Source organism: Lactuca sativa, chromosome 8 (genome assembly GCF_002870075.4).
Source record: "Lactuca sativa cultivar Salinas chromosome 8, Lsat_Salinas_v11, whole genome shotgun sequence".
In the NCBI taxonomy this organism is placed as follows: Eukaryota; Viridiplantae; Streptophyta; class Magnoliopsida; order Asterales; family Asteraceae; genus Lactuca; species Lactuca sativa.
This window is the reverse complement of record NC_056630.2, coordinates 125,641,650-125,664,414: the sequence shown is the minus strand read 5'-3', so window position 1 is coordinate 125,664,414 and position 22,765 is coordinate 125,641,650. Positions and strand designations below refer to the sequence as shown.

Below are 22,765 nucleotides of genomic sequence, written 5' to 3'. Positions count from 1 at the left end.
ATATGTGAGAGTTTTATAGTTTGAGAAGGATATATATGTAATTTTAAATTTTATAAGGATATAGAAGTAATATTTAGAGTTTCCAAGGATATGAATGAAATTATCCCCAATAAGAATACCCCATTTTTACAATTTGTATGGATTTTATGAACATATATGTTACTTTATCAAATGTCTAACCATGGTAACTCTCATTAAAATTTATATGTTTTCCTTATTATTTTGACATGTATACATATTAGAACCAATACAGTGGTTACTATATGATTTTGAAGCATAAGATCATAAGGATATTTCAAAGATTTTAGTACTAATATGTTTGGAGGTAGTCTATAGTTTATACTTTGAGCTTTGTTCTTATATTGATTATAATGTCCTTGTATACTTTTTTGACAAAATATTTTATTATTAAACTATTTGATAATTTGGGATGTTTTCCGCATAAAATTTGGTTTTTAATTATTTTCTAAAAATTATACAAGACTATTTCAAACTCTCCATACTAAGGATGTTGTAGAGATACTTATATTTTAGTCATTTATGTGATTAAACATATAAATGATAGCATTTATAATGGGTCAATGTTGAGTTCACATTCGGTACTTACGATTATAAACATGAAATGGAATAAAAACAAGCTTATAGAGACATTGTACAATAGATCAACCATATAGCATATAAGGGAAAACCGATCAAACATACACTGAGAGGATCAAATTCCTTGGCTTAGGATGAACTTTGGTTGATGTAGTGTAGAATATCCATGTAAACTTTAGGATAGAAAATATCTTCCCTTACATTGTTGTTTTGATCACTTGTAACAATTTTTTGTTTTCATGTTCGGCTTTTAATATAAAATTATTGACAGTTTGTCCTAATTGTGCAACCAACCAAGTTTATATGACGATGACAAAATTTTCAACCTGTTATGAGTAGGCATATACTCCACTAATCTTCCATTTGTGCAACTCGAAACATTCTTGTAACACCCATAAAATTCCAGCCAATTTAAAACTTTTCAAAAACATTTAAAATGCCAATAGTTATTACAAAAAGGTTTCCAAACAGTTTCATATCAGAGTTCCCAGAAATCATAAACATAAACCGAGGAAAGTGTACGGTCACACCTTCGCCTTCCCGCGGTCATCCGCCAAACCTAAAACAATAACCGATAAATGTAAGCTCGAAGGCTTAGTGAGTTACCCCCAAAATACCAACTCCATAATACCAAAACCATATCATATATCAAATACAGAACAACCATGTATCTCGAGTCTACAGTGTGGCTGGTCCGCCCGCACCGGGCTTTAGTCCACCTGGTCCACTCCCTAAGTCTACAGTACGACTAGACCGCCCGCACCGGGCCTTCAGTCTGTCTGGTCCACTCATCGAGCCTCGGCACGTCTGGAACGACCTCTCGGGCCTGCAGCCTATCTGGACCGCTCGCTGGGCCTTCGGCCTGACAATATACCCTTCTGGATCTGCAGTCTATCCGGTCCGCCTTGGGTATGTTGGCCTACAGCACAAAGCAGGACCCACCTCAACCCAACCCCAAACAAACAGCCTTGTGCACACATAACATATAATCACCTAACAGTACATAGACAAAACAACCGATCTAATAGATCATATAGCATAGCATCATCCTAACCAAGATACCGACCTAAACCATACCATCATCAATATACCTTCCTATACACCGGATACCGACCTAAACCAGGTCACTAACAATATATCATCCTATATACCAGGATATCGACCTAAACCAGGTCACTAACAATATACCATCCTATATACCGAGGCTTTTTAAGCCATGCAATGACTCCAGTTTACAAATCCATCCTCCCAAGGCCTGATTCTCACGTAAAGTTGCAAACTTTACGTGAATACAAAGTGCTAAATGGCCCAAATCAAAGTAAGGCTAGGGTTTAAGACAAGAATGCTTCATAACCAATCCAAAGGCTGATACTTTATTACTTCATGGACCAAGACAAGTCTAGATTTGGAGCTGCAACCACAGATTTGGACTCAATACCCAAAATAGATCCTAAACATGCTAAAATGGCCCCAAATCTCATTCATGAATAGTTCTAAATGCAATAGAGTCAAGGTATCAACTTGTTACCTTTAAACTGATGCCCACAACAAAAGAGTCGAATCCTCCATCTCTTCTATGATCAAATCCTCCTAGCATTCTTATTACAATTGCTTGAAAACACACTTTCTCCTTTTTTCACTCACAAATGGGGCTTGGGTCGTTTAGGGTTGCTTCTGGCCGTCAAGAGGTAGTAAGGGAGCTGAGGTGAGGACATAAGATCCTTTAAATAGGGTGCAAACCCTAAATTTTAGGGTTTTCTCTTTCCAGCACCAACTCGTCGAGTCCAGCCGCCGACTCGTCGAGTTGGTCACTTAATACGTGCCCTAACACCCGCTCCGACTCAACAAGTTAAGACACCTACTCGTCGAGTCTGCTCCTTTATTTACACCTAGCACCCTTGAACTCCTGCTTCTGAACTTGGGATGTTACAATTCTAATGATAATACAAGCAAAAGGTAACATCTAACATAGTGTCTAATTCTAACGATAATACAAGCAAAATGTAACATCTAACATAGTGTCTAATGTTATCTATGACAAGTGAATGTGAGCATTATGTGACTATCAACAACTAACATATGTACAATAAATTTCATCTTAATTTACTACAATATTTTTCATGTGTGAAACTGTTTTCATATAAGCTAGATTGAAATATTAATTAAATTTATATTTTAAGATTATTTTAAACGTGCAAATGTCCCAAATATCAAACTATAAAAATAAAACAGCTGTTGTTTCAAAAGTATACGAGTGTGTAAAAGTTGGACATTTGACAAAAAATAATATACAAATGAACATAAATTTATATATTTTAAAACAAACCACTTTTTCAGTTTCAAATTCATTTAAAATTTTGTCCGAAAAAAAATCTTTGCTTTATAATTTAAACACTAAAATACATTCAATTAAATATCAGTGTAAGGGTGAGCAAAAAACCATCAAACCAAACATATAAGAATTGAAAATGTAATGATTTCTAAAATCGAAAAAATAAAATTATACTAATCGTACTTTTAAATACATGAATTATTATTGTTTTAAAGATACAAATACGATATGTATTCAAACAACCCTAAAGATAGGCGCGGATATAAAAAATTATATTTGGATAAAAAAAATTCAATATTGTGTCCAGTACGTCAATCAGTGATTGTTTATATACAAGTCAATTTAGTTTGATTGTCATTCATTTTTATATTTAATGTGATATATAAAATTATGATTTTATATATCACTTTTTATGTTGTAAAATATTATATTTGGATAAAATAAGATCTAATTATATGTTCACCATGCCAAACATGATTTCTTAGTCTATAGTGTAATTTATTTGATTTTTTTATCTTATTTTTTATGTTACAATTTATTGATTAATTAGACCTTTGGCCACATAAACAACACATATTCTTATTAATCATTTTTATTATTGGATATCTAATGGTCATCATGATCTTCATTGTTTTGAATCTATTTCCAATTTTAATCTAATGATCGACATACACGTTTCCGATTTAATTCTGAATTTAATCTGAAAAGCCAATTATTTTTAATAAATCCATGTAGTACACCAAAATTTATTTTTAATAAACTCATGTAGTACACGAGTCTCACACCTAGTCTAGTCTAATAAATAAAGATTTTTTTTTTGTCATATGTCACACTCTCATTTATTCTGTCATATGTTATTTTGTGGTTATTTTAGATTATTATTATTTTTCTGCATTTCACTTATGTTTTTATTTCCATTTTTAAATTACACATAGTATTTAATTGTAATAATTTTAATAAATATAATAATAAATTGATATCAATTTTATTAATAAACTTTCTTTCTAATTTTAAAATTCATAAATTAAAACTTCATTAGTTTCTTTTGTTTGTTTATCTAAATTATTTGATTAAATTTAAAACAGAAAATAAAGCTTCAATTTTAATAATACAATATTTTTCTTATTTTTTTATAAATTCAAAACTTTTAAATATTTATACATTCATATTTAATTTTCTTTTATATAAATTCATATATACATGAGGATCACGATTAGTACTTAAATAACAAAATTTTATAATGTTGTAGACTCCAAAAGTCACAAGTTTTTTAAAATTTTAGCCATGTTTTTTTAAATATGAGTTTTTGTAATTAGATGTAATAATTAGTTATTTAAAAGAAATGAAAAACAAAAAAAAAATGTCAACGAGTAACCAACCCGAACTGATCAATAGACAATAGTTAAACAAACCTTGTTTAACTCGAAGACTTAAAGTTTTTTACCACTTGTATCAAATAACTGTATCTTGTTTATAAAGATTTCCTGTTCCCCTCCACACTTCCACACAATAAAATCGATCAATCTGGGTTTTCTGAAATCCCAGCTGTCTTTCGAGTGAATGAGTTACTGATAGACTCGCCCCAAGATCTGCTCCGCCGACAACTCGATTCATTCCATTCCGCCATGGATCCCGATGAGTAATGACATTGACACTCTGCATCACCCCCAAAATCCATATCTTCCTGCTCACTTGTCGAAATCCCAATTCAAACTCTCTTTATTCTTTTTCTTTCTGACATCAAATTGTTCGCTATACACAGAGACATTCCAACATTCTTCATCTCATTCTGAATCGAAATGGGTAGTTTTGCGTGGTCGACATCAGCCTTCGATTTGAAATCAGGGCAGACGATACTGTTGGCTCTTCTAGTAATGATATTTTTTTTCTACAGCGGCACCTTTTTTGGCCGAAATTCTTCGCTTTATGTAAATCAACCTGCCTTGAATTCTTCGTCATCGAAATCACAAGGTACCCTTTTCTTGTTTGTACCATTTTTGTACTAATTACTTAGAATTTCGATAAAGAACAAGTTGTTATACTCTCTATTTCTATTATTTAGTTTAAACAATTGAGCAGAATGGTTGTGTTCGTTTTGTAAATTTACTAAATACGGAGATGGGTATGTAGATCTCATTTCAAATCATTCCTTGCATATGATCTAGTGAGGTTTTGGGATCTGAATCACGCAGAATTCATGTTGCAACGTACACTATTTCTGCTGAAAGCAGTTTATGAACTTTTACCAGCTGAAAGTTCAAACCTTTTATGCTTGCAGGTAACCCTACATTTAGCAATAGAGTCACTCTTACTCATCGACAGTCGCCCCTTACAATTCCAGAAACTGGAATGAACATATGCCCCATAGAATTCAACGAACATATACCTTGCCATGATCCTTCATACATCAATACATTACTTCCACAATTAGATCTCTCCAAGCGAGAAGATTTAGAAAGACATTGCCCCCCATTACAAAAACGATTATTTTGCTTGATACCTCCGCCACTTGATTACAAAATACCCATAACATGGCCAACCAGTCGAGACTATGTGTGGAGGAGCAATGTGAATCACACACATCTTGCGGAAGTAAAAGGAGGGCAAAATTGGGTTCATGAGAAAGATCAGTTATGGTGGTTCCCAGGTGGTGGTACCCATTTTAAACATGGAGCTACTGAATACATAGAGAGGTACAATAATACACTAAGGCTAAATAGGTAATTTAACATTTATGTCAGTTATCGGTTTTCTTTAGGTTTTCAATTTATGCAGATTAGGGAATATGACTACAAATGAGACAGGTGATCTTCGTTCATCTGGAGTATATCAAGTTCTTGATGTTGGTTGTGGGGTTGCAAGTTTTTCTGCTTATCTTCTTCCATTAAATATACAAACAATGTCATTTGCTCCAAAAGATGGACACGAAAATCAAATTCAATTTGCTTTGGAACGTGGGATTGGTGCAATGATATCCGCTTTAGCTACAAAACAGCTTCCATACCCAAGTCACTCATTCGAAATGGTTCACTGTTCAAGGTGCCGTGTAGATTGGCACGAAAATGGTAATCTTTGCATTAAAACCCCATTTTTTTTTAAAGATTCTTATGATTGAAAGATTGATTGATGTGATTTTGAATGATATGTGCAGATGGGATTCTTTTGAAAGAAGTAAACAGACTTCTTAGGCCGAATGGTTACTTTGTGTATTCGGCTCCTCCGGCTTATAGAAAGGACAAAGATTTTCCAATGATATGGGAGAAATTGGTGAACATAACTTCCGGAATGTGCTGGAAGCTTATCGATAGGAAGATTCAAACAGCAATTTGGATTAAAGATGCTAGTCAATCATGTCTTGAAAACAATGCAAAGGAGAATCTTGTAAAGATTTGTGATTCTGTTGATGATCTTAAGCCCTCGTGGAAAACGCCACTCGGTAACTGTGTTTCACCAGTTCCCGAGTTCCAAAAACTCCCTCCTAGGCCTCAACGCCTTTCGGTATATTCAGAAACTCTCAATGATATAGGTTTGTCTGGAACCCCAAACTTTTTATCTTTCAGTCAGTGTCAGAGTCAGAGTGTCAATGTCAGTGTCACTTAACCGTCTATTGGCTGCAGGTATCACTCAAGAAATGTTTCTTTCGGATACGCTTTATTGGCATGATCAAGTTCGTCATTATTGGAGACTAATGAATGCTGACGTGGCATCTGTACGAAATGTTATGGACATGAATGCCCTTCACGGTGGATTTGCAGTTGCCTTTAGTACTTGGCCTGTTTGGGTGATGAATGTTGTCCCTGCGACAATGAATGACACTTTGTCTGCTATTTATGCCCGAGGTCTCATTGGTGCTTTCCATGATTGGTGAGTCAAAATAAGGAAGGACTAAATGCGATATATTTTACAACTTTTTTTTTTCTTTTTTTGGTTTATAATTGTAGACCTTAACACACTGTTGTCTAATAGGTGTGAGCCATTTTCTTCATATCCACGCACATATGATTTGGTGCATGCAAATTATCTCTTTTCTCACTATTCAACACAAGGTGATCGTTGCTTGTTGGAAGATATCATGCTAGAGATGGATCGACTTGTTCGGCCTCAGGTAGCCTTTTTTTTCATGCTAAAATTACACATTTACCCCTAAGGATCGTTACAAATGTGATTAGAAACTTCATGTATGTATGCATGCATTGCAGGGGTTTATCATTATCAGAGATGTTGGATTGATTATTTCAAGAATAACGGATCTTGCACCCAAGTTTCTTTGGGATGTTACTCCACATGTACTAGAAAATCCACAAGGGGTATTAGAACCGGTTTTAATTTGCCAAAAGAAGTTCTGGGCAATCGTTTGATGTTGATATAATGTTAATTACAGGTTCAAATTCTTTAAATATGAATAGTTTTGATTGTGTAATGAGGCTGTATGCCTACGCATTGTAGATTAGTTAATTTATATTTGTAAACACCATCCATTCTTTTGTTCATTGTAAATCTTGAACGAGTCTGTTCTTCATCTTTCTGTTAGACAACCATGTAAATGGAGCTCATTCCTACATGGTGATGTAATGATGTTACTATTATTATCAGCTTATGTACAACAATGTAATCACTTTCTTGTTTTTGATATCTAATGTAAGTTATTATTTCTTTTTAGCTTGGTGTACTTAAAAGAGAACAAGATTTTGGAGTTTTTCCCCATCAAAGTGGCTGCATGAGTAATGATGTGTCTGAGTAGATGTTATATAGTTTCTTTTTCTAGAAAGAATAAATTGTAACCATATCAATGAGACTAAATAACCATTTTACTCTTACTTTCCAAAAAAACAAATTTCTAGTATTAATCATTTATAACAATAAGTAAGGGAAAAAAGAAGAGCAAAAAGGTAAAGTGCTAGTGTCTTAATACATTAAGACATGTTTTTTAGCTTAACACATTAAGTCATTTTGTATAGTAGTCCAATTGCCCCAGTTAAGCGTTTAACATTAAATTGAAAAGAAATTTTAGTTTGGTTAACTAAATATGGATGTTTTCTTTTGACATAATGCACAAACAACTACTTAATTGAGTCAATCAGCCGATATAATAAGAATACAAAATTTGCATGACAAATTTGATGGATTTATTGCATCATACCAACACCAACAGTATAACATGATACAAGAGTATTATTAGATATATTTTTTTTTAATTATATGATCAAAGATCGGTTTCAGGGTCTACCAACAACCCCGAATTTACAATGAAGCAAAGATCATCTTTTCACATGTAAAAATAAGTAACAGGAGAAGTAAAATGCCTACACATATGAAGTTTACCAACATGGATACAAGCTCAGGTCTTTAAATATGTAGCAAATTGCCATGTCATCGGTCTTCTCGTTTTGTCAAAGAAGACGTTTTGTATCGGCATTTGCCTTTCACTATCGCCAGCATCATCAACAATGTCATCTTTGTTCAACAATAACTCTTAAAACCCTCATAGCAGCAAATTTGGCATGATCACCATATACCAGTAATAATTCAATGTTTAGGAGTGAAAAGCACCTAAATTACAAGTAAATTAAAGGATTTTTCTAAGGAAAATGTTACAGAAGTGACGCTTAATTTGATAAACAGAGTAGATTACGAAGCTCAAGAAAGTACCCAAATTCAATCATCCCCAATTGGGAACAATGTCAGAGCCTTTTTCTCTTTTGCAGATTCCAGATCATCCATGTAAGAATTATGAACTGGAGTCCCTACCCTGTGAAGAGGTTGATTCGATTGTCTGCTCAAAAACTGATGATTGGACTGCCCATTAGTGACCGACCCAAAATGGCCCACATGCCGATGGAGATGATGCCCTGCGACGGCCGCCATCTGTTGGTGGTGATGTTGCTGCTGAAGTGCAGCCACCGGCATATATGGCAGGAAATTGTCGGAATTGGGGTGAGATTGATGGAGAAAATGAGGTGGCACCGGTGAACTTGCAAACAAATGGTCGGTAGCGGGGTCTCCGCCAGACCCAAATCCACCAGCACCGTTGCCCCCGCCACCGGAAGACAAACCCTGCATACGTTTCAAGTAAAGCCTGTATTTTTGGAGGTGACTCGCGACGTTTTCTCGAGTCAACCCATCAACACTCATGAGCTGCATTATGGTTTTGGGGACGGCGTTCTTGATCCCCAAATGAGCAACAGCGTCCACGAATCGCTTGTGGAGTTGTGGAGTCCAGACGAGACGAGGACGCTTTAGGGTGCGAGCCGGCTCATCACCACCACCACCAAGCTCAGATGAATCGAATTCCCCCGAATTTGGCTGTGACGACGGGGTTGAAATCGCCGGCGGTTGTTGGTGGTGTTGAAGTGACTGATGATGGTGGTTGAGTGGGATTTGGGAACTTCCAATATCGAAGGCGATCGCAAGATCAGGTGTGATTAGGGTTTGAGATAAGGGTATAAGCTCTTCTGGCTTCGGCAGTTCTTCTTCCCACTTTGAGAACCAATTAGATTCATCTTCCTTCATCTCCGGTTATCAAATCAAAACCCAGATAGCAAGATGTTCATGGGATCGAGTATCCAACTCCTTTGATCTGTCCCTCTCTACAAAGATTCGAGATTTGATGATAGAGAGAAGAAAAGAAGGGAGGGGGGTTCGAGGTGGATTTTCTTCTTGTTTCCTTATTTTAAAGCAATCATGATCCGTTTGGTAAAGATATCAATTGAATGAAACATTGAATAAAACCACAAAACCAAGAAAATCTTGTTTTGGATCGTTTTTGTCATGACGCATAAATCCTATAAAAATAACTTGCCTTTTTTGTCCATTCTTTTCTTTTGTATTTCAACTCTGAATTCAACGAACAAAAAGATAATGTCTTTCATACCTGTTTTTGGTATGACAAATCACAAATATATGCATCTTGAATTACGTTATAACTAAAAAAAATCACTTTTATGATCGTTTTAAGATATAAATATATCTTGATAAACATAGTAGTATTATTATGGTTACTACTTACTAATGAATTAGTATTTGACTAGGGTAGTTAGGGAAATCCCATGCCACATGTAGAAACATGTATATAATTATACAAAAGTCGTTATATGTTTCCTTGTGATAACGATGTGTGTTTTTCGTTATTAACCCGGGTTTGGTCAAGAGGTTAAATTTTTTTCAATGATATGTTAACATGGAAAACATATGTTAAAGGGATTAAATGGGTCAATTCCTTAAGATGTAACGAAACAAGCCTTGTGTGATAAGAGTGAATGTGTGTTACAACTTACAACCTTATTGCGAAACATAATACAAACTCACACATTTAACATTAATAACCAACTAGACATGTTCAAAAATTTTATATCATCCAAAATGAAATCAGAACTTACTCCTTACCTTTATGTAAGGGTGAGCATATTAACCAAGAACCCAAATTGAAACCAATATAAAAGAACCACAATTAAAAGCATTTGCAATTTTAATTTTGATTAACCGAATACATATGATTTGGTTATAGTTTTTTGTAAAACCGAATCACTAGAAACCGAACCCATAGTATTAATGAATATATATATATATATATATATATATATATATATATATATATATATATATATATATATATATATATATATATATATATATATATATATATATATATATATATATATATATATATATATATAATATGTGATGTAATTTATATAAGGAGTTGAGAATTTTAAGGATAGTTTGATAGAACAAAACGTTGATGATTTATTTTAGTTAAATACTTACTTCTCATCTTACTAAAAAAAAGTTTATGAATGGAAAAATCTAAACATATATGATTTTTTTTATGAAATCTTTTTTTTTTCCGTTAAAATGGCTAAATGTAGGGAAAATGACATAAAAGCCCTTAAGTTTTTACAAAAATATTGGTTTTACCCTTCGACGTGTTTTATGTCCAGTAAAGCCCGAGGTTTTGTTTAATTTGTTCATTTTTACCATTGTAGCCGGTACCGGTTACCTAATGTCAGTAAAGCCCTTAAATTTTCAAAAATATTTGGATTTACCCTTAAGTTTTTCAAAAATGTTTGGATTTACCCTTACCTTGATTGTTATTTTGATTATTATTATTATTATTACATAATAATAATAATAATAATAATAATAATAATAATAAGACCAACAATCAATGTAAGGGTAAATCCGAACATTTTAGAAAAACTTAAGGGTAAATCCGAACATTTATGAAAATTTAAAGGCTTTACTGACATTAGGTAACCGGTAGGTTACCTGGAAACCTGCTACAAGGGTAAAAATGAACAAATTAAACAAAAAACTTGTTAAGGGTCAAGAATTATACTAATCAATAGAAAATATTGACTTAGGGAATGAAGAGAGGGTTGAAACTTTATATAATCTATGATGTTAAGTTTTAAAGCAATGACTTTTATAAAAATGTCTCACTTTATAAAAATGAACTTTCTGTTTTCTATTTTATAGCAACGTACTTTCTAATATTGTTTATACTTTATAGTAATGTATTTTCTATTTTTCACTTTTTATAGCAATATACTTTATATTTTGAAGTCAAGTTGAACCATAACGGTTAACCAATACTAACCGATAACCAAGCATCATTAATTGATTAAAATTGATACTAACCAATACCTAATTTTTACTAAAATGCATTAACTAAATGGTTTGGTTATGGTGGAATATAACTCCTCCAACTCACCTATACATACCCCTGCCTTTGTAGGTGTGTAAAAAACAACGCCAAAAAAACTACATAAAATTAAAGTCATGTTGAAAAACTAATGATTTATTTTTTATTCAAAAATCTAAAGTTTTTGGGTTGTTGTGGTTTTTTGTAATAAAACCGCAAAAGGTCGAATAAACTGAAAGATATAAAGAGATATTGTTTTTCTTTATAAGTTTAATATACTATTATTCAGAAATTTGTTAAAATATGGAAACTAACTTATTCCACTCTCCATGTTATCAACCTCATTACCAACACACATTAAGTTCGCACACGTAGAGGAGCAGATGACGATTCGAATTGTCTAATTATCTTGTACTATTTTCCTAGTATTTTTAATGTCTTACTATAAAAAATGTTTCCAACGTTATTAAAGGACGGACGTGCAAATAAAGTAATGAAAGAAAATAAGCATATCATTGGTTCTTTAGTCTATAACTAGCCAGGATTACAATACCCATAATCAACACAGATTTCCTGCCTATAAAATTTCTTTACAATATAGGATCTAATATTCTTTCTTCTTAACTCGAACTAAGTATCATTTATAAGTCTTATCTCATCACTAGGTAAGACTACAACACTTCTAATCAATTCCCAATACCAACTTTGTTTTGGCAACACTATTCTAATTTAGTGTATATATTTAACACATGGTATTATGTATTTTATCTTCTAACTAATAGTATTTATATTATTATTATCATGTAATAATATATGCATCTTAACACATATAGAACCATATTTGGTTTGCACAACGTATATCATCAAATATACCTCTAACACATATTCCAGTCAATAAACATATAGTTAACATAGAAACTTTCAACCCCTGTTTCGAATAAAGTCCTAATTTGAGGTTGTGGCCCGAAGAACGGTCATCATAAGGATTAGGGCCTTTATACAGGTAAGATTTAAGCATGTAAATTAGTTTTAGGCCCAATAAGGGTAACAATGACGTATTTTATCCGTTGTTGATTACGCTGATTGTATAATCTTCGTTGATTATCAAATCGGCGTGAAAAGCCCACTTTTTTGTAAGAAATACATTTTTGGTCCTAAAACTGAAAATCTACAATTAGGACACCTTTTTGGTAAAAATGACAATTTAGGTCCTTTAAGGACAAATTTTGTATTTAAGGCCAGTTTTAAAGTAGAATTAACATTTTTAACACACTTTTGTCAAAAATATCATTTTTGGGTTGATTTTTATGAAAATGTGCATTTTCGCCCCATTTACAGATAAATTCATCTTTTTGGCCCAAGTTTTAAAAAAAATCACATTTTTAGACCCTCTTCTCAAAAATTTATATTTTTAGCACAAATTTGTTGAAAATGACATTTAAGCCCACAAAAGTCCAAAAAGTTACATTTTTGGCCCAAGGCCGTGAGAAGCCCAAATAAAGCCTAATTATGAAATTTTTTACATTTTTAGTCCTTATAGGATCCCAAATGTCGTAACTAACCATGTTTAGCAAAAATAATCCTTTTTGAACCCTTAATAACCGTAAGTTACATAAATATGCCAATTTTTGGTCATTTTGTCACTTTTAGCCCTCTTATGCAAATTTTCTTAGTTTTAAGTAACTTGAATGTATTTTAAAACCATTTCCTTGCAAGATAAGTTGAAATGAGTGTTATGTTCTACAAATAACATCATATTTAAGTAGATATTTAAATTCATGGAGTTTATAACACATAATCACACATATAACATGAAAAACACACAAAATCATGCATACACACATAGATTTACACAAAACAACTTGTATTCTCCTCCAAAACATAGTAAAAACCAAAAATAAGGGGTATGAACTCACTTTGGTTTGATGATTTCGGTTTAATGTTTGAAGGAGATTTCGGCCCTAGATGCTTCCTTGAAATGAAATTTCGAATTCTAGGATCAAGATCACGAAATAGTGTGATTTTTTAGGAAGGATCATAGCATAAGATGAAGTTAAGTATCTTGGATGAAAGGTAACTTACCAAGTTTGCAAGTTTGGAGACTTCCTTGAGCACATACACACACCCACAGTTTTAGAGGAGGAAAGGAAAAGAGATTTTTTCTTTAAGAGTGAAGGGGGAAATAAGAGTGATGGTGGTGCTCTTTGGCCAAGAAATAGAAGAAGAATAAGAGAGTGACAAGATATTGCATGGAAACATGAGTTTGCTTGGATAATTGTTGTATATTACATGGAGATTTGGTATGTAATTACCTTGTTATTTGTTGGTCATTAGTGAGGTGTCAACTTGATATATCCATGGGCTTTTCTCTTTTTTTTTTTTAACCGAGAAGGGATTAAGGAGAAAAAGAATTGAATTAGTTTGGGCCATTTATGAATATACTCGAATGTTATAGGATCAAATATGGAAACTTTGGCCCGTTGGGCCCATATGAGAGTTTACGTCCCAATAGTGATGAAGAAATGGGTTCACGGCCCAATTGAAATGAGAAGATGGGTTCACGGTCCATCATGGTTCAATAGAATGGTTCACGACCCATCATGGCCCATGATAAATAAGTGAGTTATTTTAGACCCAACATGGCCCAGTTACTATGGTTTGACGAATGTGGGTCCAATTAGAGCTCAAATGGGTTTCATTGGCCCAAAATCATCAAATGGAAAGTTTACTGCCCATTAGGCCCAATAAGAGGATCCTAGTCCATACTAAATTTGAACAGGGTTATTAGGGTTTCAAACCCACAATTGAGTATCTTAGTCGTATTAAATTAGGTTTTAGACTTCACTCAGGAGTTTTGATTCAAATGGATGTTTTTGATTGAGCATAGAACATGATATCCAATTAGACTAAAAATGTTAGTTGTGACAATAGTTTATCAGAAACTAATAAAATACATAAAGATCCATTCATGTATGATAATCAGGTATGGGCTTGATTAATCTTCCTCGATATGTTATGAATATAAAGAGTAAGTAAGTTTTCAAAGGATAAAACATACATGAATAATTTTTTTTTTCAAATTTAAGCTAACATCTCAAAGTAAGAATCTTCATTCTTATACGATAATTACATAGTATGATTTAATTATAAATCAAGATGAATTTTGTGTTTTCTACAAAGCTAGTGGGATCGCAGTAATATTCCTAGTCTTATATGTAGTCTACATACTAATTTTTGGGATAAATATCTATATAGATTGATCATGGCAACTTAAAAGATTAATTAAAATTGCATTAATTGTCAATAATATTAAAGAGCTTAAGACATAAGAATCTAAGAGAGTCATCTTGTCAAATAACACATGACATGATTTTGAGCAAAATCCCAGTACAATGTTTTTAAGCTAGATAATGTGATTGTCTTCCATATGTTGTTGCAATTGGATAAATCATATATGTCATGATTATGTGTCAAGGCCAAAGAAGTCGTATACTTAGAGCATGTCGGATGATACCGGTATAATCCGAGAATAATTCATTGTGTGACTTAAAGGAACATTTTGAAGTACTTGCGAGAACTAAAGAAATATTACTAATATGTGGAGTATTTGAAAGAGAGCTATGTTTAAGTTGTTACACATATGTTGAACTTCCAAATAGATTGAGATGACTCTCAATAACAATCGGGCATCTCCTCCTTTTAAATGAATAAAAATAACATGGATAGTAGTTCCATGTAGATTTTAAATACAGCTACACATCAGAGTTAGAATACATTGTTGTTTGGAGAACCACATACAAAGATGCTTAATGTATAGTTCATTATAAGTATAAGTAATTTCATTATGCAAGTATTGGTATCTAAGTCATATTTAAGCATCTAAAACATTCTCAAGAGTTCTCTCTCTCTCTCTATATATATATATATATATATATATATATATATATATATATATATATATATATATATATATATATATATATATATAACTGAAAAATGTTTGTATTCGCAAAGTTTATACAAATCAAGTTTGTCGAATCTACTTTACTAAGTTCCTTCACTAGCTAAAGCATGAAAGTCAAGTTGGTGTTATAGGACCTTGTTTTACCAAGTGTATGTATTTGATTGAAATTTAGTATTTGGATATTGGAACAATATAAGCAACATATATTGTAATGAGTTAATATATTGGATATAAGTCTTTCATTAAATAATTGTTATGTTCTGTGTCAGGATGTTTAAATCGTTGAATAACTAGATTATCCTAGATGTCCATAGTCGTTCATAGTTGTGGGAACATCTATGAGGTTAGACTAATATGAGTGGATTGGTTGATTCTCATGGAGATGAGAATAAGAAGATATGTTACCAAATTCATAGGTACTTGATTAGGAGAATAATTATTGGACTTGACCCGTATCAAAATCACTTTATGGATCGTAGTCATGAGTGATGTTTGATCAAGGTTGTATCTTTGTACTCTTAGACCTGATATACATATTTAGGACTTGGAGTGTAGGAATTGTTGTGCTTTGACAAGGTTTAATATTGTTCCGTAAAAGACAGTCACAAGGGTCATTGTTGTGTATGACATGAACTATAATAATGGGCGTATGAAGTAAAGATGTGATTTATTCCTCTTATTCGTTGAGAGTTAGATATCTAAGGTCTTATTAAAAGTTGAACACTAAATGAGATTGATGGCGATCCATATCTCATGTTCAACATGATGTTTGAGAGAAGGAATAACTGATATTATACCTTCAGTAACAATTGTATCTTAGAGCTCCTGGAATTGGCTGTTGATAAGATGGAACCCTGGGACATTTATGGACTTAGGGTTTTAGATCTTGGCTTATTGTGGTGTCCTAACGGATAAAGTGGAAGCTTTATCCATTAAGACATTTAGAAGAATCATATCTGAGCTTTTGAGTTTTGGAGGTTAAGGTTTAAGTGCTTAATCCATTAAGTTATTTAGGACATTCACCACAGTGTAGTGAGTGGGTGGTCACGACGCGGTGGCGGGGGTGGCCACGGCAGGGTGGGTCAACCTTGACTTTGATCGTTGACTTTTTGACCAGTTTAACTTTTGGTCAAACTCTGGTAGAATTGAGTATTTGACTAAGGAATGGTCTTGGTTTAACATTAGGTATCTTGGGTTAACTATTATGCTACTGAGGTAGCTGTTGAGCTTTTGTTGGGTAGTGTAAGTGAGTCTTCTCACTATAGTATATAGAATGTTAGATGTTTGCTGTCTTTTTTACTTTTGCATGAATGTTTGTATGTATGTTGGGCGAGACCCGTTGCACATGTCCCACTATTATGTTTATTGGGTGAGACTTGTGGGTGAGGTTCGCTTATATGCATGTTGGGCGAGGCCCGTTGGGTGTGACCAATTATATTATTAGGCGAGACTCGTTATGTATGTTGGTCGAGACCCGTATTGGCAAGTGGTATCTTGAGCAACTTACCAGGCTTTGTGTTTATGGTTTTAGTTTAAATGTTGCAGGTATTTGTGGCAATACATAAATAGCACGACGTGATTGCATCACATCTGTTGTTATGTATCCAAGATGTTCTGCATTATAATATAAATACTATGATTTATGTTTTTGAAACAACTGACTATTTACTTTCATGGATGAATGATGTAACATCCCAAAATACGAGGGTGAAAAATTCATTTTAATATAATTAAAACTCATTTATCATTTATTCAAACATTTAGAAGTATTTCAAAAATAAAACAATTATTAGAGTACAATCCCAAAATCACGAGTTGCGAAAAACACAGGTGTATACGTTGCGATCAAGTTGGGCCCTTCCCTTTTGAATCGAAAGTACTTGAAACTATAAACCACAAACTATAAGCACAAAGCTTAGCGAGTTCCCCAAAATACCACATACCATACATAACATACGAGTCACACATATCAAACATGCAATAGGAGGTGCTATGTGCCAACCATAGTCTTGCCATTTTGCCACAAGTCGTATCATGGTCTTTCCTTGCCAGGCTGGGGACCAAAACCCTTGGTCTTACAGACAAGTGCTAGGAGCCACTTCCTGGTCTTCCATGCAAGCATCACAAAGACAACTAGCATACAATTTACAACTACTTATCTATTTAACTGCCAGAGTCTAAACTTTGGTCTTGCATACAGATTTGCCAAGAGCCACCTCCTGGTCTTTCATACAATGCCAAGGGCCACCCCTGGTCTTCCTATGATACATAAACCAAATGGGCCAGAATTTGTGCCTTCGATCCATAGTATAATGAGGAGACTCACCTCGACAGCTGAACCCACGAATAAATCTCTTACTGCAGATCCGCTAGAATCCTTGCGCTATCAAACATAAATAACATCCGATTAACATTTGGATTCCAATCCATATATGGGGTAAAAAGACCATTTTACCCCTCTCTTAGTTTGGACCAAGACTAAGGCCCAAACTCACTATAAAAAAGGTCCACAAACCAAATAATCATCTGAAGCCCACTTATGGCAGAATTTTCCAAATTGGGTCCAAAACCTTACATGGGCCTTACTCTAAAGCCCATTAACTTTTCCCTAATCCAAAACAATTGTTCTGAGATGGCCCAACAATGCCCCAAGCAACCAAGCCCAAAAGATTGCCCAAACCCGAAATGACACTATAAGGCCTAATAAGGCTCAAATATCCAAATTGGGCCCAAACCCATTCTGGGCCTAACCCGAGAAGGCCCAATATCCTAAAAGTCTGAAAATAACCAAAGGTCAACCCTGATCAAACTTCTGGTCAATGATCAATGGACAACAAGTTAACAAAACAAGAAACGCACTTAACCACTTAAGTCCTTGCTCAGCTTACTCCCATGAACCCCATTCTTCTCCATTAAGCACTTAACCACTTAAGTCCTTGCTCCAAACTCTTAGATCTGATTCCTATGGATGACTTATCATGTAAAGTTGGCAACTTTACTTGCATGCATGGCTTAATGGGGATCTAGAGCTCAAAAGAGCTTAATGAGGGGTCTTAACACATACATGCGTCCAAATAAACCATAAAGATCACATTTTTATGCCTTTGGGACACCTAAAATGTCCAGATTTACAAGATTAAGCCTCTTGAACAACCTTAGCTCACAAAGACCAACCAAAAGAGGCGAAAATGACCATAAGCAATCCCAAAAGAAGATCTATACAATGAGTAGACAAGATAGGGACTTTATACCTCCAAAGTCATGAAATGAAGATGCCAACGCTAGATCTCTAAGCTCCTCTCCAAGCTCCAAAACTCACTCAAGGCACTCTAGGGTTTCAATGTATGCTAAAGGGGGTGGAGGCTGACCTAAAATGTCCAGATGAAGGATATAATGTTGCTTATATAGAGGTAAAATCCCAAAATTAGGGTTTGGTGTTGAAGGGAGTACGCCCCGCATACCCCTTAGTACGCTCGACGTACACAAAGACCACCTGCGACCAACTTAACCATTACGCCCCCCACGTACTCATTGAACCTTTAACCCTAAAACTTCATTTGGCCCTAAATCCTTCGTTTTAAGTCCGTTTCCGACAAACTTTATATCCACGGAAAGGTGACGAGAAGCCCTACACTTCTCACAAATCACCTTAGCCTTAAAACTTCCCGAACCAAAACCCAAAATTCATAAAGGATTGAGTTATCAAATTACGATTATACCATTGGGCTCCGAAACATCATCAAACACCATGATCACTTAGACTATGACACCCACATCTAAAAAGGGTCAAATCCTTTCTTCCCCAAGGCCTAAGCCTTTTGATAACTGACGATCGGGTCGTGGTCACGAATAATGAAGCGATTTGAAACCGGGTGTTACAAAGGACATGGTTTTCTTTGATTTAAATGAAATTTTTTATTTGAAATTTAGACGTTACACAAACTTTACTAATCCTATCAAATTCTTAAGCATATAACTCACCACATATGTACATCATGTACACAATATGATTGCTTTCGGTGTTCTATCCCCACCTTTATGAAGCACCAAACTCCATACACATACCATTGTAACGTTCATATTCCTTTTTCAAGCTTACAACTACCTATTTAAAAGTCCGACACTTCTTTGCTAACTTAATTACCCGATTTAGGCACCATATTTTGGATAGATGGCCAAATGGATCTTATATCAACATTAGAGTTTCACCGATTCACCATACACATTATATATGTTATGGTCTTACCACAACACCTCATGCTTTTGCTTCCATGTACATTATTATTCCATGCTTCGAGTTCCATGTATGCTTAGTTTATTCAATTAGACACTTTACTTTACATTTCTTGCCAATTGAAAACACCATGACATAGTCATATCTCTAAACAACCCAAACTCACCCTAGAGTATCAATAATATCCAATGTGGACTCTTAGGTATTAACATGATGCAAATCGAATTATGGTAAACCAAAACCAATACTGCTACAAGTAATAAGTAATTCATTCATACAAACAAATCCCTTACAGCTTTCGTGCATTATTCAAACAAAAAACACAACGATTGAGAAGTTTTTCTTACCAAAAAAAACTATTTAAAACTATTTATAAGATTTTTGAATATTATTCTGCCTGCTCAAGCTCAAATTCCGGTGAAAATCTGAACGTCTCATGAACCTGAATTGCGTAGTGAATAGCATCGATTGCTCTTTGTTACTTCTTTTCCACCGATTAGAAACATTTCCTGTGAACAATCGAAGGCCCAGATTCATCGTATTCCGCCTTCGCGATCCACATCTGCAATTACATTCAAAAAACCGTTAAATTCCGATGAAATTGTAATAAAAAACATGAGATCCTTATGGTTAGGATTGGGGTTAAGAAACTTGCCTGCTGGAAGGTGCTAAGAGATGCCAAAATCGACCCTCCGATCCATACACTGTACTTCCTCTCCGGTGGAGCCACCACCTTGATCTTCATGCTGCTGGGAGCTAGGGCAGTGATTTCCTTGCTCATTCTGTCAGCAATACCAGGGAACATAGTCGTACCACCACTGAGAACAATGTTTCCATACAAATCCTTCCTAATATCCACGTCGCACTTCATGATTGAGTTGTAAGTCGTCTCATGAATACCAGCAGCTTCCATTCCGATCATCGATGGCTGGAAAAGAACTTCAGGACACCTGAATCGCTCAGCCCCAATCGTAATCACCTGCCCATCGGGTAACTCGTAGCTCTTCTCCACCGCAGAGCTAGTCTTGGAGGTTTCTAGTTCCTGTTCATAATCAAGTGCAATATACGCCAATTTCTCCTTCATATCCCTCACAATTTCTCGTTCAGCAGATGTGGTAAACGAATAACCTCTTTCAGTAAGAATCTTCATCAACGCATCAGTCAAATCACGACCAGCAAGATCCAAACGCAAAATAGCATGAGGAAGAGCATAACCTTCATAGATTGGAACAGTATGACTCACACCATCTCCCGAATCAAGAACGATACCTGCAACAAGAAGCCAAACGGGTCACGGGTTTTGGATCCGATTATGAAACGATGAAGAAACAGAATGAGAGGATGTACCAGTTGTACGACCACTGGCGTACAGTGAAAGAACGGCCTGAATTGCAACATACATAGCGGGAGCATTGAACGTTTCAAACATAATCTGTGTCATCTTTTCACGATTGGCTTTTGGATTAAGTGGTGCTTCTGTGAGAAGAACGGGGTGTTCTTCAGGAGCCACACGAAGCTCGTTATAGAAGGTGTGATGCCAGATCTTCTCCATGTCATCCCAGTTATTCACAATACCATGCTCAATTGGGTATTTCAACGTAAGAATACCTCTTTTCGACTGTGCTTCGTCCCCAACATATGCATCTTTTTGCCCCATGCCGACCATAACTCCGGTATGACGTGGGCGACCAACGATGCTAGGGAAAACTGCTCTTGGGGCATCGTCTCCAGCAAATCCAGCCTTCAAAACAAGAAACACAAACACATAGCTTCAATTGCAACTTGCAAGATCAAGGTTCAAAATACCGAAAAAAATTGATAATCATACCTTCACCATTCCAGTTCCATTATCGCAAACAAGGGGTTGAATATCTTCCGAGTCGGCCATCTTTTAGTTCCTGGAAGGAAATAAGTCAATTACAACATTTTTTTTATATCAATTAAAATGATACAAATCGACTCATTCATTAGATGGGAATCACTTCATCTGATGAAATGCAGTTGTTCTTTTCGAAATTTAGGTATTCAAGTATTGATTCTTCGAAAAACTAATTAATCAACGAAAATATTGCATGACAATTTTAATAATGTAAACTAATTCAATCAGGAACCACGATAGCAAGAACATTGAAAGGGTTTCGTGGGTCAAAAGAATCGAAACCATTAACATTGCAGGATCATACATACAAATGTCTGTAAATGAGAAGATTAGGCGTCAATTCACGTAGACATCCGTTACGGAAGTGAAAACACATACGCAATCAAGAGCAAATGAATTCAAAGATTGAATAACACTAACCCGTTGGAATTGAAATCCAAGAAAACGATTGCAGGTAGGAGGAAAGAAAGGATGTGGGTTGATTTAAAAACAGGGTAAATGGAGTAAAAGAAAATGGAATGAAATTCGGGCGATGTGGACGACAATCCGTTGGTAAAGAAGGGAAGTGTTTATAGGTGGAAAACAGGTGGTGTGTGTATGCCGGATGAATGAATGGAATGGTCAAGCGACGCCTGATTTCGAGATCTGGTAAAACAGAGGCTGTGGCTTCGCTTTCTTTGTGGCCTTCATTCATAAAAATAGATTTGATTGCATAAATTAGAAATTGATTCTTTGATAAAAATAAAAATAAAAATTGATTTGAAATCATGTTATTTTTACATATAATTTCTTATTTCTTTAGTTGCAATATATCAATTATCAATTACATTGCCTTTTTCAAATTATATTTTGATTACAATAAGATGAAAATGAAGACATTATTATGAAAGTAAACAAATAAACACCATAAAATTGGGATGTTGCTAATGAATTTTATTTGAAGAAATAATAGTTCCCAAATATGTTTGAAATATACATATGAATTTTGTTGAAAAACAGAAAGAAGAGAAATTTCATACATTGTAATCGAGTTATCGAGGGGACGTTTGTGTCATTTGGCGAAAGATGTGATAGTTGAAAAGGGAAAAAGGAAATTTTGATAAACGAGAGTAACACAG

General features: G+C 34.5%; 3 protein-coding genes across 3 annotated transcripts; 1 reads left to right on the top strand and 2 right to left on the bottom strand.

Annotated features, from left to right (window-relative positions):
- The first annotated feature begins 4,411 nt into the window (after positions 1 to 4,411).
- LOC111889238 (probable methyltransferase PMT6) lies at positions 4,412 to 7,588 on the top strand. Its single transcript, XM_023885373.3, has 7 exons — positions 4,412 to 4,900; positions 5,208 to 5,622; positions 5,705 to 5,994; positions 6,081 to 6,455; positions 6,547 to 6,793; positions 6,896 to 7,034; positions 7,129 to 7,588. Exons 1-7 carry the CDS (start codon positions 4,729 to 4,731, stop codon positions 7,285 to 7,287), a joined length of 1,797 nt encoding a protein of 598 aa, XP_023741141.1. The 5' UTR covers positions 4,412 to 4,728; the 3' UTR covers positions 7,288 to 7,588.
- Positions 7,589 to 8,088: 500 nt separating this feature from the next.
- LOC111889242 (transcription factor MYBC1) lies at positions 8,089 to 9,644 on the bottom strand. Its single transcript, XM_023885378.2, has 2 exons — positions 8,579 to 9,644; positions 8,089 to 8,479 (listed from the first exon to the last, which is right to left on the bottom strand). The coding sequence occupies exon 1, from the start codon at positions 9,437 to 9,439 to the stop codon at positions 8,585 to 8,587; it is 855 nt and encodes a 284-aa protein (XP_023741146.1). The 5' UTR covers positions 9,440 to 9,644; the 3' UTR covers positions 8,089 to 8,479; positions 8,579 to 8,584.
- A 10,399-nt stretch (positions 9,645 to 20,043) lies between these two features.
- On the bottom strand, positions 20,044 to 22,395 carry LOC111889264 (actin). Its single transcript, XM_023885399.3, has 5 exons — positions 22,068 to 22,395; positions 21,597 to 21,666; positions 21,116 to 21,509; positions 20,424 to 21,037; positions 20,044 to 20,330 (listed from the first exon to the last, which is right to left on the bottom strand). Exons 2-5 carry the CDS (start codon positions 21,654 to 21,656, stop codon positions 20,265 to 20,267), a joined length of 1,134 nt encoding a protein of 377 aa, XP_023741167.1. The 5' UTR covers positions 21,657 to 21,666; positions 22,068 to 22,395; the 3' UTR covers positions 20,044 to 20,264.
- Positions 22,396 to 22,765: the final 370 nt, after the last annotated feature.

Excerpts from the sequence above, each read along its gene's own strand:
- LOC111889238 (XM_023885373.3), top strand. The coding sequence starts at position 4,729 with ATGGGTAGTTTTGCGTGGTCGACATCAGCCTTCGATTTGAAATCAGGG. Across the intron at positions 4,901-5,207 it reads TTCGTCATCGAAATCACAAG|GTAACCCTACATTTAGCAAT; the intron begins GTACCCTTTTCT and ends TTATGCTTGCAG. Across the intron at positions 6,794-6,895 it reads ATTGGTGCTTTCCATGATTG|GTGTGAGCCATTTTCTTCAT; the intron begins GTGAGTCAAAAT and ends GTTGTCTAATAG.
- LOC111889242 (XM_023885378.2), bottom strand. The coding sequence starts at position 9,439 with ATGAAGGAAGATGAATCTAATTGGTTCTCAAAGTGGGAAGAAGAACTG.
- LOC111889264 (XM_023885399.3), bottom strand. The coding sequence starts at position 21,656 with ATGGCCGACTCGGAAGATATTCAACCCCTTGTTTGCGATAATGGAACT. Across the intron at positions 21,510-21,596 it reads ATGGAACTGGAATGGTGAAG|GCTGGATTTGCTGGAGACGA; the intron begins GTATGATTATCA and ends CTTGTTTTGAAG. Across the intron at positions 20,331-20,423 it reads CTCTTAGCACCTTCCAGCAG|ATGTGGATCGCGAAGGCGGA; the intron begins GCAAGTTTCTTA and ends ATGTAATTGCAG.